This window comes from Elephantulus edwardii, unplaced genomic scaffold, assembly GCF_000299155.1.
Source record: "Elephantulus edwardii isolate Elephantulus edwardi_28Jun2011 unplaced genomic scaffold, EleEdw1.0 scaffold00186, whole genome shotgun sequence".
Lineage (NCBI taxonomy): Eukaryota > Metazoa > Chordata > Mammalia > Macroscelidea > Macroscelididae > Elephantulus > Elephantulus edwardii.
In genome coordinates this window covers 5,216,548-5,229,827 of record NW_006399936.1, presented here as the reverse complement: position 1 = coordinate 5,229,827, position 13,280 = coordinate 5,216,548, and the positions used below count along the sequence as shown (strand labels likewise).

Sequence of the window (13,280 nt, the reverse complement as noted above, 5' to 3'; positions counted from 1 at the left end):
CTGAAATTATTAACCTAATATCAGTGGCCTCAACATACTATGGAGAATTTAGTTCTGAACTCAGATCACACGTCCTATCCATTTTATAAATGAAGTGGGGATACACAGGAGGCAACGAACAAATTAACAGAAGTTAGAGGCAGTGATGAGAACAAGGGCCAAGTCTCTCTGCTTTTTTGTCATTTACACATTCTCAAGCTCATTTGGGGATTTATACTTTAGAACTAAGAAAAGATTGGTTTTGTTGTGTTTTTTTTTTAAAATGAGATTAAGGTAAAAAAGGGTAACAGGACATTCAGGAAGAGATGATCATCAAAACGTTTTCCTGAACTCATCAACCTTGCCCTTGTGTGGGTTCTCTGGGGAATAAAAAGACGAAGAGAATGACAGCTTTTCCTGAATATGAACCTCTCGGCGTTTGGTGAGAACAGAACTCTGACCGAAACGTTTACCACACTGGGCATACCCGTAGGACTTCTCACCAGAGTGTGTTCGCTGATGCTCTTGAAAACTTGTACGGTTACTGAAGCTTTTTCCACAATCCACACATTTGTAGGGACTTTGCCCTGGGTGGATTCTCTGGTGGATGCTGAGATGAAGACTGTTTGTAAAGCTTTTCCCACACTCTCCACATTGATAAGGCTTCTCACCTGAGTGAGTTCTCCGATGGACAAGAAGACTTGAGCTTTGACTGAAGCATTTTCCACACGTTCCACACCTGTAGGGGTTCTCTCTCTCGTGAATTTTCTGGTGGGCATTGAAGTCTGAGGAATCATTAAAGTTCTTCCCACAGTCAAGACACGTCAAAGGTTTTTCTCCTGTGTGGATTCTTTGGTGTCTCATTAGGCTCCTGCTTCTACCAAAGCACTTTCCACAGAAACTACATTTACAGGGATTTTCCTTTTGATGGGTCATCCTGCACATAAGATGAGCCCTCCTTCCAAAGCTCTCTCCGTATTTGAGAAGTCTGTACGGCCTCTTTGCTATGAAAGACCTCTGGTGTATTGTAGCTTTCCCTAAATCTCTAGGCTGAGATACCAGCTTGCCCTGGTGAATGTCTTTAGGGTTTCCCCACTGTTTTCCTGAGATGCATTCCCTTTTGTGGTATTTACCTTGATCAGTATTCTGGGAAATAACTCTCTGAGACTTTTCAATGAATGCTTTATGCTGCTCCATGTCCTTATATATTGTCTGTGGTGGATCTTCCTTCACGCTATATCCAATTTCAAAATCTGAAGGGAAGGGAAAGCAAAGAGACAAAAATGTCATACAACCCCTTTATTATCATAACCCAATTAATATGGTCTACAAGGATCCATAGGTCCCCAGGTGGTACAAACAGCTTGCATTCAACTAATAACCCAGAGGCTGGCAGTTTGAGGCAACCCTGCAGAACCACAGAAGAGAAGCTGGTGACCTGCTGGCAGGGAGATGATGGCCCAGAAAATCCCTATGGACAGTTCTCACGGGGCTGTTTTTAGTTGACATTATTGACTCAAGGTAACGAGACTGTAGTGATTAAGGCCAAATTTTTGAAGAGGTCTCTAAATGCAGCAATATCTAATGCTATCTACCCAAGAATATTTCTATCTTTCCCCTCAAACGTTTCTTTCACTTTACTTTTTGTGGCTGTGACACACACATGAACTGTACTCATTCAAATCACAATTTTCAAGTTTCCTACATTCATGTGTTGTACATTCTTTGCTTCTGATTATTAATGTATATCTGCAGTTGTATCTACTCATTCTGAGTAGTGCTGCATTCAGTAAATGATCGTCCTGAAGAACTAGAGTCATGGCTATGTAACTGAAGAGGGGGAAGACAGAGTGAGTATAAAAGCTGCTAAAACATCCCATTTTGCAAGACGAAAATGAGGAGTGAATAAGAGTTATGAAAATCTCTAAAGTTGTGAGTATGCATGAGCTGTGTGTGTGTGTGTGTGTGTGTGTACACACTGTGAAGAGCTACCGTGTGGGAAGAAAGATGGTTTAGTTTTGAACACTCTTAAGTACGAGCTGTTGGAAAGATGTCTACGTGGTACTATCTAGTAGGAAGGATGCAGGTGGAACTCAGGCCCAGAATAGTCTCCCTGCCCCCGCCTCAGTATTCCCACAAGTTACAAGAAATTGTCCTAGCTATAGAGACAAAAACTGATGCTGAGATTCCAAAGATGATACCATCAGAATGTAAGCTCTTTAAAGGAAGCACCTATGAGAACTGGGATGTTGTGTCATTTAATTCTAAGTCCTGTGGTTCTCAAATAGGGCTTGGTCTTCAAATATTTCTTGAATGGATGGTTATGGGTGATGTCAAAAAAACATTAAATTTTTCAATAAATCACATTTGCTTCCATTTTTTTTATTAAAACCCCATGGTGATCCTTACCACTTGGGCTTTGCTGTTGACCTGTAGGTCCTTGGAATTCTGGCTCTTCGCCAATTTCCTCCTCACTCATTCTCTCACTACCAGAATCTTCTATAATTGCCTCCTGCGAGGTCTCCTCAGGTTCCCAGTCTGTCAGTTCCTGGGGTTCAATCTCAATACTCCCTCTTTCTTGTCTTGAGGGCGATGGAACACCTTCCAAGGTGTTAGTAGGAGGGGCATATGAGCGTGAGTTGATCAGAGCATCCATCTCCTTGTAGAAAGCACAAGACTCGAGCACGTGACCATTTTTCACTTTGCGGTAGCTCTTCTGTAGGCTTTTGAACTTGGTCCGGCACTGCTCTGGAGTCCGGAAGAAGCCACACTCTCGCAGTTGCTCAGCGACAGCACCATACAATTTGCTCTTCCGATGACAGGCTTGAAGGGCTTCATAAAACCGAGTCTCGTGGAGGATATCGAGAAAAGTCTTGGTTTCCTCATAGCCCCAGTGCACACCTGCCATTCAAAGATCAAGTTCAAAGACAAAAGAAAGTCCTTATGTTACAAAATACTAAGAAGAAAAAATATGCATTAACTTTAACAACAGGAATAAGCCTGGCAAAAATTTTAGATGTTCTATATGGAAAATAAATAGGTATTTTATAGAAAACAAACAAACAAAAAACCTTGAAAAGAGAGAGGGACATTATGGATAGGAAGATTCTAATTTTACAGATATCAATTCTCAAACGAAACTGGAAGCAGAGGTATGTAGATGTGCAGGGGGAGGGAGAATTAATCACTGGGGTGTACAATTTGATGGGTGTGGGGTGAGGGAAATTGAAAGAATTTGTTCAAGTTTGCATTCGAATTTTATAAATAAATAGCGGGGAAAAATTTTTTTTAAAAAGCAAACCAAACCCCCACCCCCCATTCCAACAGAAATTGTTAAAATGAACTTAGAGTTTACTTGGAAGAGTGAAAAGCCAGAAATAGTCCCCAAATATGCCATTCCTATGGTGATTAAAGATATTAGGTGGATCCTTTTGAAAATAATTCCACTAGAAGTTCTCATCACTTCTTTTAACCAATTTTCCATGTGAAGAGGAGACAGACATATATTCAAGCTAGGTTTTGTTGATGTCAAATCTTCTACTTTGGGAAAGAAAGTATTTGTTTTTCTTTTTCTTATGGGTGAGAGAAAGGAAATAATTTGCAAGAGAAGCAGATGTTCTGCTTTCAGAGGACAGTACTTTTTAAGACATATCTCAACAACTTAGATGTGCTTTCTGGATGTTTTATAATCTGCAACTGGGAAAACCATTTCCATCCTCTACAAGGCAGTCTTTTATAGTCCTACCCCTGCATTTCCATATTTGAGGTCATCTCAAGAATCCCACCCTCATGCTTATGGATTTTCCTATGGAAACGGCATCATATTCATCTATCTGCTTCTTTTGAATAGGGAGTACACCCTTGGCTTGCCTAGCCTGATTCCTTTTTCCACTCTATCTAAGAACTTAGCACCTTTTCATAAACTAAAGTACAAAACTGTTATGGTAACAGTGGAATACTTTTAGCATTTGCAAAATAGTTTCATGTGTACTATCCCACTTAATACTTACAACTTTGTGGGAGGTTCTTAGTCTTATTTTACAGATGAGAAAATTGAAGCTTAAAATGGTTACAGGCTGTATTTACTGTCATAACACATTAACTCTTAGTCTCATTTTGTTATATTTAAGGTGCACTTTTGGTAAGGAACCAAGTTTTCTTTTTTAACTCCCTGGTAATCTTTGTGTTTTAAGTTTACAGCTGATGATATATTTGGATTTACATCTACCATGCTGTTATTTGCTTCCCATTTGACTTATTTTATGCTCTCCCTTTTTTTCTGCTTATCTTCATTAAATCAGAAATTATTTCATTAAAATTTTTTCAAACTTTTTAATTATATACACTTTTACTGATTATCACATAGTATGTATTAATACATCCTTGCCTTTTTACAATCGAATGCAACTGACAGTTTTATATAAATTCTCAGATAACAGTACCTCTGTAAAACCATTTAGCTTCATTTATTTTCCTTTGACAGGTCCCAAGTACTCAAAATTCATGCTCAGCTATAAAGCGAAAATAAAACAAGGACAGAAACCAGCACTGCCACCCAGCCTGTGATTCACAGCCATGTAATAGTGATGGCCGGCAATGCCCTCCCCAGGTGTGGCCACTCCTTGTCTACCCCTTTTTCCATACAGAATGAATTATACGCGGGAAAGAAAAAGAAATTACAAAAGCAAAGTACAAATCTTACCACTCAGGTTTTGAAACAAAACCGGGGCACCACGAATCTCAGATTTCGGGATTACTTCAATGCCTAGTTCGTCACCGTCGGATTCTCCTGCCGCTTCCTCTTCGTCCAGCAAACGGATCTGTTCTTTATTACTGATGACAATCCTCTTCAGTCTGGGGAGAGGGCGCGTCCCCGTCGCTTTGTCAGTGGACGAAGGGTAGGCTGCAGGATTCAACAAGGCATCCATGTCCTCGAAGAAGGCACAGGGTTCCAGCATGTGGCCACTTCGGACTTTACGGTAACTCTTCTGGAGGCTTTTGAACTTGGTGCGGCACTGCTCTGGGGTCCGGAGGAAACCGCATTCCCGCAGCCACTCGGCCACGGCACCATATACCTGGCTGTTGCGGGGACAAGCCTGAAGGGTTTCATAAAAGCGGGACTCTCTGAGAATTGTGAGGAAGGTCTTAGTCTCTTCGTAGCTCCAGTGAACGCCTGCGATTTTTTCATCTTCTAAGCCCCACTGTTGCGACTCTGGCCATTTTTTCCCTGAATTCCTCGTAGGAGCCTGAACGGCATGAAGTGATTTTTCCTTAACATAGTTGCTTTGGAGGAGATTCTTCTTATGAGATGAATGAAGACCTATGGTCCGTGGCTCCTTTCTCTGTTCTAATTGGTCTGTCCTGCTCGGTGCAGATACTGTACTTCCTATAGCAAGAGAAACATAGTTCCTGCTAGATACAGGAGTCATTACTGCATATCCCAATCATCTTCTGACACTGCTCCCCTGGACTGACTATGTGTTCACCTTGGTCCTCTGAAACCCAACAACTTGACTCATTGCCACAGAGGTGGCACTGACTCATAGCTTACCCTCTACTGGGCTTCCAAGGCTGAAATCACAGGGGAGGAGACTGCCCATCTTTCTCTACTGGGGCTGCTTTTATATTCAAGCCACCAGAGGGAAGCAGCTATAGGTGAGCTGTGCCATTCACTAGGGACAAGGCCAGCACTTCTCGCCTAACACCTTTTCTTCCCTATCAGGGCCATGTACGTTCTAGTTACCCTTATGTGACTTCTTTGACTCTGTCATGTTGTTGTTATTGTTGGGTGTTGTCGAGTTGAGTACGACTCAAAGCGACCACGTGAATAAAAGATCTGAACCCTCTGCTCTGTCCTGTGCCATCCTCACACTTCCTGACACACAAGAGCCCAGTGCTGCAGTCACCATGTCAGTCCACCTGGTTGAGAGTCTTCTTCTCCTTCGCTGACCCTCCACCCTTTCCAGCATCACGTCCTTCTCCAAATGAGTACTATAATATTATTTTTCATCAGCACAGATGCACATATTGGAAATTCTCTAAGGTTTTATTTGAAAAGGGAAAGAATTCTTACCCAACGAGACCATGTTCTCAATACTCTCCTTCCTGATCTCCCGGTAGAGGTTTCTGTGAGCAGGAGCCTGGTGTACACTCTTTTTGTAGGGAAAACCCTTTGTCATATGGGTATCTTTCACTGGTCCCTGTAACAACACTGATACCAATGACTGCCAAGATAATTGCATGAGTCTTTTAAGGATGAATGAAGCACAAAAGGGCTCTAAGTAACAGGCACTATTAAGGAACCAAGTATATATTACAATCATGAGATAAATGATGCAAAAAGGAATCCCATTATTTTCCACACTGGGTCGAATCCTTTCTATAAACATCATTAGATGAGTAAAATAAGGAAGGAGAATGGAGCTCCTTGGAGGAAGTGGAAATGTGTGAGGATAGTGAAGGCACAGAAATTACAACGGAACACTCAAAAAGAGTGCAGGTCAAAGAGAAGAGTTAGAATTTACCTGGGCTCCAGCAGAAAGATATGTAGTTGGCATGCCTTGGTCTGTCGTGTTCCATTCATCAGTCGGGACAGGCATCCAAGAAGAAGGCCGAGCTGTAAGAAGAGAAAGAAAGGCTCTGGCCCTTTCATTCATGTTGTTTCTCCTTTTAAGAAATGAACATATGGAAATAAACATGAATTGATCATTTTTCAGTGGGTTCAGTTCAATGCCCTAAGCCGGGGCTTATAAGCTCAAAAGAGCTCGGGCATAAGCAAGTAAAGCATGTGACAAAAGGTGTCACGGAGGGACTGTGAGAATCGTGAGACTGCCTATCCCATCGGAGAGACAAAGCCGATCAACATTTCAGCAGATACTTCCATGGGAGGCTACAGCCCAGGGATAGTCAGAGCTTCAAATTTTTCAAGAGAAGTCAGAAATATGGACTGTTATGTGAAATCTCAAAAGTCTTTTAACCTTGTTGTTGTTGTTGTTAAGTGCCGTCGAGTCGCAGGTGACTCATAGTGACCCTATGAAGGGGAGTCCTCGACACTTAGGTGCCTTTCATCCTCTCTCCAGGTTCATAGGGTTTCCGGAGGCAAGCTATTACGGAAGTGGATGCCACGCCTCCTTCCCTTTTAACCTTAGGAACGGAATATATTATAAGATAAAAATTCTTTACAGGCAATAGAAAACAAATGTAACCTGGCATGTTAGTTATCAGTTTGTGATAAGCAAACTGCTTAAGATTTAGCATACACAGCCCTGGACACCACAGGCAAGCCGGTCCCTCTGAGAGTGGAGGAGGGAGGTCTGGTGGCACAGTCTATACCTAAAACTGCTAGTCCCAAAGTTGAGACTCTGCCGGTTTGAATCCACCAGTGAGTGGCTCTGAGAAGATATTTTCATTTATAATCTCTGAAAACCACTGATGGGTCAGCTATGAGTCGGGTCTAACTCCGTAGCAGTAAGAACAGAAGAAAGATAATCTGGTTATCATAAACAGTTAAGCTCCTTTCTATTAATCAAAACAGTATTGGTTCAAACCAGGTCTAGTGAACCACTTGTGAAAAGGTAGTCTTGAAAAGCCTAGGAAACAGTTAGTTCCACTTAGTACTTATAAGCCACCATGAATCAGAATCTGATGACAACTAACAACAAATGTAGAAGGGGAAATGATCGGTCTAGCTAGCTAGCTATCCACACTGGGGTTCTGGTGGCTTAGTGGCAAGAAGCTGCACTCCAATCCTGAAGGCATGCGGTTCAAGGCCACCAGCTTCTCCACCAGAGAAGAATGGGCAATCTCTCCCCATGTAATTAACTGTCTCTGAAAGCCTGCCAGAGGGTCAGCTACGGATTGGTTCCAACTCTACAATAACAACAACAATAGATACACATAATGCGACTATGGTCTAAAAATCTATCCTGAAAAATCACTATCCAGGAAAAACTTAAAATACAAATTTAATATGTGACCAAGAACTCAACAGCTTGCTCTGTGACTTTCCCCACTACAAGACTTGCTCACTGCTTCACATGATATTGATTGCTGTATGTGGCTCAAATCATAGGGCTTCCTTTAGGACAAATTCGCCTTTCTGAGCTAATCTATCAGATGAGCTCACCTATATCTATTCCCTCAAGGTTTTGGTCTTCTCCATCCCTCAGTAAGTACTTTAGCAGAGCACACTTTTCTGCTTAGGAACAGAATACACTAAAGCTCTGAGACAGCAAAGCCACCAGGTATTTACTCAGATTGTCTTTAAACTGACATCACTGTGCTTTAGCACTATGGAAAGGTTCCTGAGAGCAGATTTCCCCCCACTGCAGTATGTCTTGATTTCTTGACTGCTATTGTCCTGTGTTGGTTGTAGATTCAAGTAAAAAGAAATTGTTGACAACTTCAATGTTTTTCTCCATCTATCATGATAATGCCTGTTGGTAAGGATTTTTGTTTTCTTGATGGTGAGATGTAACCCATATTGGACAGTGCGGTCTTTGCTCTTCTGTTGAACTGCTTCAAGTCCTCTTCCTGTTCAGCAAGCAGGATTGTGCCATTTGTGTAACAAAGACTGTTGATGAGTCTCCCTCCAAGTCTGATGCCACATTCTTCTTCATACTGCCCAGCTTCTCAAATGATTTGCTCAGCAAACAGTTTTGAAAAGGTACAGGAAAAGGACACAACCCAGTCACACATCTTTGCTGCTTTTAAACCATGCAGCATCTCTTTGTTCAAATTCAAACAACTAATCCATGGTTTATGTACAGGTTACAGAAGAATTTAATTTTTTGAAGTGCAAAAGAGCAACTATTTCAGCTCAAAGATTAATGTGAGCCTGATCCAAGCCATGGTATTTTCAATTGCTTCTTGTGCATACTGGACAACAAACAGGAAGACTGAAGAAGAAGTAATGCCTTTGGATCATGGGGTTGGCAAAGAGCACTTCAAGTATCGCATGGAAAAAGTGTAACCAGACTGTTTCGTAGAGGCGAGGATGGTGAGACTTTAATCTCATGTATTTTGGATATGTCATCAGTTGTTATTAGTACAGGCCAGTCCTTGGAAAAGGATATCTTGCTTGGAAAAGTAGAGGACCGGTGAAAATGAAGAAGACCTTTAACAAGATAGACAATGTGATGATTGAAATAATAGACTTTTTGTTGCTGTTATGTATATTCAAGTCAACTACAATGCATAACAACTCTATGCACAATAGCTCCATACCCTGCCCTATCCCAAGCCAATCTGTCTCCAACACACCTACCCTATCATCCCAGTTACTGTGTCAATTCATTTCATCCAGGACCATCATCTCCTGGGCTGTCCCTCCACCTTTACAAGCATGATGTTCTCCTCCAGGGACTGGTCACTCCTGGCAAAAGCATGTGAGATGGAGCTTCATAATCCTTTCCTCCAAGGAACATCTTGGTTTCACCCTCTCCAGGATAGACCTGTTTGTGCTTTTTTTCTAATGTCTTTTGATTTCTTAACTGCTAGTGCCAAAAAGTGTTGACTATGGAACCGAGCAAGCTGAAAACTGTTGACATTCTCAATCTCTTCTCCATCCACTGCCAGTTGGCCTAAGAGTGAGAATCTTTGTTTTCTTGATATTGAGCTTCAATCCATATTGAAGACCGCAGTTCTTTACCTTCTGCAGAAAATGTTTCAAGTCCTCCTCAGTTTTGGCAAGGCAGGTTTTGTCATTTGGATAAAGCTGGCTGTTAATAAATCTTCCTCCAATCCTGATGCCACATTCCTTGTCATAAAGTCCAACCTCCCAGATGATCTGTTCTGCACAACAGAGATTGTTACTGGCACAGGATAGGTCAAAGTTTTGGTCTGTTGTTCACTGAGTTGTTATAAGTTGCAGTTGACCTGATAGCCCCTAACCAGTTTATCAGTAAAGTACCTGAGGATACCTAAACCACGCAAATAAAGGAGTCTTACTGCTGATGAATGTACACCAGTTTAATTCAGAAACCATCAATACATGCAATGCATTCATGTGATTCGAGGGTAGATGGAACGGTAGCAGACAGTAGTAGTCAATCTTGTTCCTCAGTAATAAGTTGTATTATGTTTGACATTTAAAAGTCATTTTGCCATCTGAGAAGAGAGCAAATGGACATTCACTGAGCAGTGTTACAGACTCTGAGAGCCCCAGTAGTAAGCGGTTAACTGTTCGGTTTCTCACAAAAGGGGATGTTCTGCTTCGGTAACGATTTACAACCTTAGAAAATGAGACAATTCCACTTTGTCCTATAAGATTGTTATGAGTCAGAATCAACCTGATGCAACATATTCTGGTTTTTCTTAAGTCTTTTTTTTTTGTTTTGTTATTGTTTTGTTATTTTTTTGTGTGTGAGTGTACCGTCAAATCAGATCTGACTGGTACAGGAGGAGATTGACCCTCTTTCCCCGGCAGAGCATCTGGTGGATTCGAACCGTGCACCTCTGCGATTGTAGTTGCATCTCCTTACCACTAGGCCACCAGAGCTCCCCTTGGTTTTTCTTAAGTCTTTTGCTTATTTGTTTTAATATCATACATTGGCTCTTTGTTGCTGCCTCAGTCACTTTGCACTAACAACCTTATTATACCCTCCTTTTACATTTTTAACACCCCCCCATTTATAATATGTAATCTCAGAAAAGCTATGCAGATAAAAAATGGCAGAAGTAGGTTTTGAGCCCAACTGGTCTACATCAAAGCTGTAGCGCTTACCCTACACACACTGAAGTCTCTTTTTCTATTACTGGTCCAAGATCACACTGCCAGACAAAGGCAGAGAGAAGACAAACTAGAGGCTTTTGAGTGCAGGTATAATGATCTTTCTGTTCCTGACATCACTTCTCCAGGGACAAAACAGTAACAAAGGACTGGCATTTTACCCTTTGTGTTTGATTTGCTTCATTACTGCTGAGGGAAACTATGACCATCGGTGGTCCAATCTCGGGGAAGTCTTCTTGTTCATTTTTCTATCGGTTACTTCTGTGAAGGGAGCTCTAGTGGCCCAGTGGCAAGAAGCTGCCTACAGCAGTTCGAGGCCACCAGCTGCTCCGGGGGATAAGGAATCTCCTCCCCTGTGACTAGCTGCCTCTGAAAACCTGCCCAAGGGTCAGCTATGGGTCGGTTCTGACTCAATGGTACTTAACAACAACTTCTGTAAAGTTCCACTTTGTGAGTCACTTTTTAAAAATGCTGTCTTGTCTATCTTTCCAACAGTTAAGCTAGTGAAGAACACAAAACTAAACACTTATAACAAGCCTAAAGATACAAGCTAATAGTACATAAAACTCTTCTACAGGACTTCAAGGTTAATTAGCCTGAAAAATCCTTACGATTTCCCATCCTTTAGGTCCCCTTTCTTTTACATTGTGCATTCCTCAACTCTTAATGCCACATGGATCTTTCTATGCAAACATTCAATGTGGGTTTTCAAATACGCATTGAGAGTACCCTCCTATGAGCATATCACATCAATCTGCCTTGGTTTCTGTACTGGGCATGCTCTGCGTTCCTCTTACCATTTTTGGGAAAGGGTCGATGCTCTCTCCTATGGTTCTGCTGCTCCTGGTGTCCTGAGTGGAGGTTTCCAGCTTCCTCCAGGGACACCACCCTGAGCTGAGTGTCCACCTGTTCCGGCAGGTCTGCTACCTCCCATGATGCTCTGAGCGAGGACGGATTCTTGCAGTGCACAGGACTGCTCACCTGGGAAGTAAGTCCAACACCATAATGGAAAGAGAAGAAAAGAAGTCGAGATCAGGGCCAGATTCCTCAAGAAAGATCTCCAAGGATAAGAGAGGATGAGGACTTCCCAGGGGTTTGGTCAGGAGGGGGAAAGCGCACATTTTCTTAATAGAGGATAAATACGCAATTTATTTTAGTGAGAGAAAAATCTGTCAAGAGTGGAGACTGAAAATCTTCTTGTTACCAGAGTAGACATTATTCCAAACGCCACATCTATTCAGTCACAGAAGAGCAAAAGTCACCAGAGCATGAACATATGCACCAGCGAACAAAAATGTATACAATGAATTCCCACTTCAGGTACAGAGTGTTCATCCCTGACCGACCATCTTACATTAACGCAAATCCTGTGCTGGGTGAGACCCTGCAAATTCAGTGAATGATGCAAGATTCTGTGAGGTTAATGGAAGGGATATAGAAAAACAAGTAAGAGAACACGTACAGCCATGAGCAAATGAGGACCTGATGGTGACGACGCTGACAGAGACTTCAAAAGGCACGTTGATTAGAACACAAGGTTCCAGAAAGACCTGACATAAGCCCATCCCATCCCTGCTCTTCTTTTTTTCTTAAAATTATTTAAAGGGAAAGCAAAATAGTCCTCTTTAAGATCAAATTGCCGAAGTCAAACCTTTTTAAACATAACTGTCAGAAACATGCCAAAGATGTAAAACAAACATTAAATGTCAAGTATTTCCTTTCATTTGCAAAGTAATGTTTCAACCAAACCACCTTTCTTACCATTCAATGTGCAATTTTGACCCCCATTTTAACCGGATTCACTTTAAAGGTCTTTTATCAGAACCATTTCTCACTCCCTCTCGGCCACTTCCTGCAATGCTTCCTTGCCCATCTGCTTTTCCCACTTCTAAACACAAACATTCAGGAAAACCTCTCTCACCTGCTGTCTTAGTCTGCCGGTCTTTTTCTCCAAATGGACCACCAGGGCTACTGCCTCCTCTCCACTTTCCGGGCACTGCTTCTGTGCCCACGCCTGAATCTTCGCCGGTAAAATGGTAAGAAACTGCTCAATCACCAGCAGCTCAAGGATCTGCTCCTTGGAACGCATTTCTGGCTTCAGCCACTGGCAGCAAAGTTCCCAGAGTTTACTGAAAGCTTCATGAGGTCCGGTCACATCCTCATAACTGAATTGCCTGAAGCATCTGCGAAAGGTCTCGGACTCAGAGCTATCTGATCCTTCCACAGTGCACTCCGATGTCCACTCGGGGTTCTTTCCCATTTTCATGATGAGGCACCCCTCCACCTCCAGGGGCGCTTCGCCCTGAGGGTGCAGTGCTGCAGCCATGCTCCAACCACCGCTTCAACGTCACGTCTGGCTCAAAGCAGAGGCCCACGCATAAACCTCCAAGAGCTCTCAGCTTAATGCTCTGGGATGTCAAAGCTGTTAAACCGACACCTGACAGCAGTAATCGGGGACACTCAGCTAATTGATTCAATCTACTCTAGGCTTTTGATAAGGACGCCAGACCTGGACTCTTTTTCCAGACCAGATAGGTGCCAGCAATATGATTTTTCCAGGGTGCATCTCTTT

At 42.3% G+C, this 13,280-nt stretch overlaps 1 protein-coding gene across 1 annotated transcript; it reads right to left on the bottom strand.

Annotated features, from left to right (window-relative positions):
• Positions 1–312: 312 nt before the first annotated feature.
• ZKSCAN2 (zinc finger with KRAB and SCAN domains 2) lies at positions 313–13,034 on the bottom strand. The gene is made up of 7 exons (XM_006896576.1): positions 12,630–13,034; positions 11,506–11,689; positions 6,504–6,595; positions 6,053–6,179; positions 4,682–5,365; positions 2,389–2,880; positions 313–1,232 (listed from the first exon to the last, which is right to left on the bottom strand). The coding sequence occupies exons 1-7, from the start codon at positions 13,032–13,034 to the stop codon at positions 313–315; spliced, it is 2,904 nt and encodes a 967-aa protein (XP_006896638.1).
• Positions 13,035–13,280: the final 246 nt, after the last annotated feature.

Bases quoted from the DNA above. Each gene is read 5' to 3' on its own strand.
- ZKSCAN2 (XM_006896576.1), bottom strand. From the start codon at position 13,034: ATGGCTGCAGCACTGCACCCTCAGGGCGAAGCGCCCCTGGAGGTGGAG. The intron at 6,180-6,503 runs GTAAATTCTAAC...GTGTTGTTACAG, and splicing joins ATCTTTCTGCTGGAGCCCAG to GGACCAGTGAAAGATACCCA. The intron at 5,366-6,052 runs GTAAGAATTCTT...CTCTTGCTATAG, and splicing joins TGAGAACATGGTCTCGTTGG to GAAGTACAGTATCTGCACCG.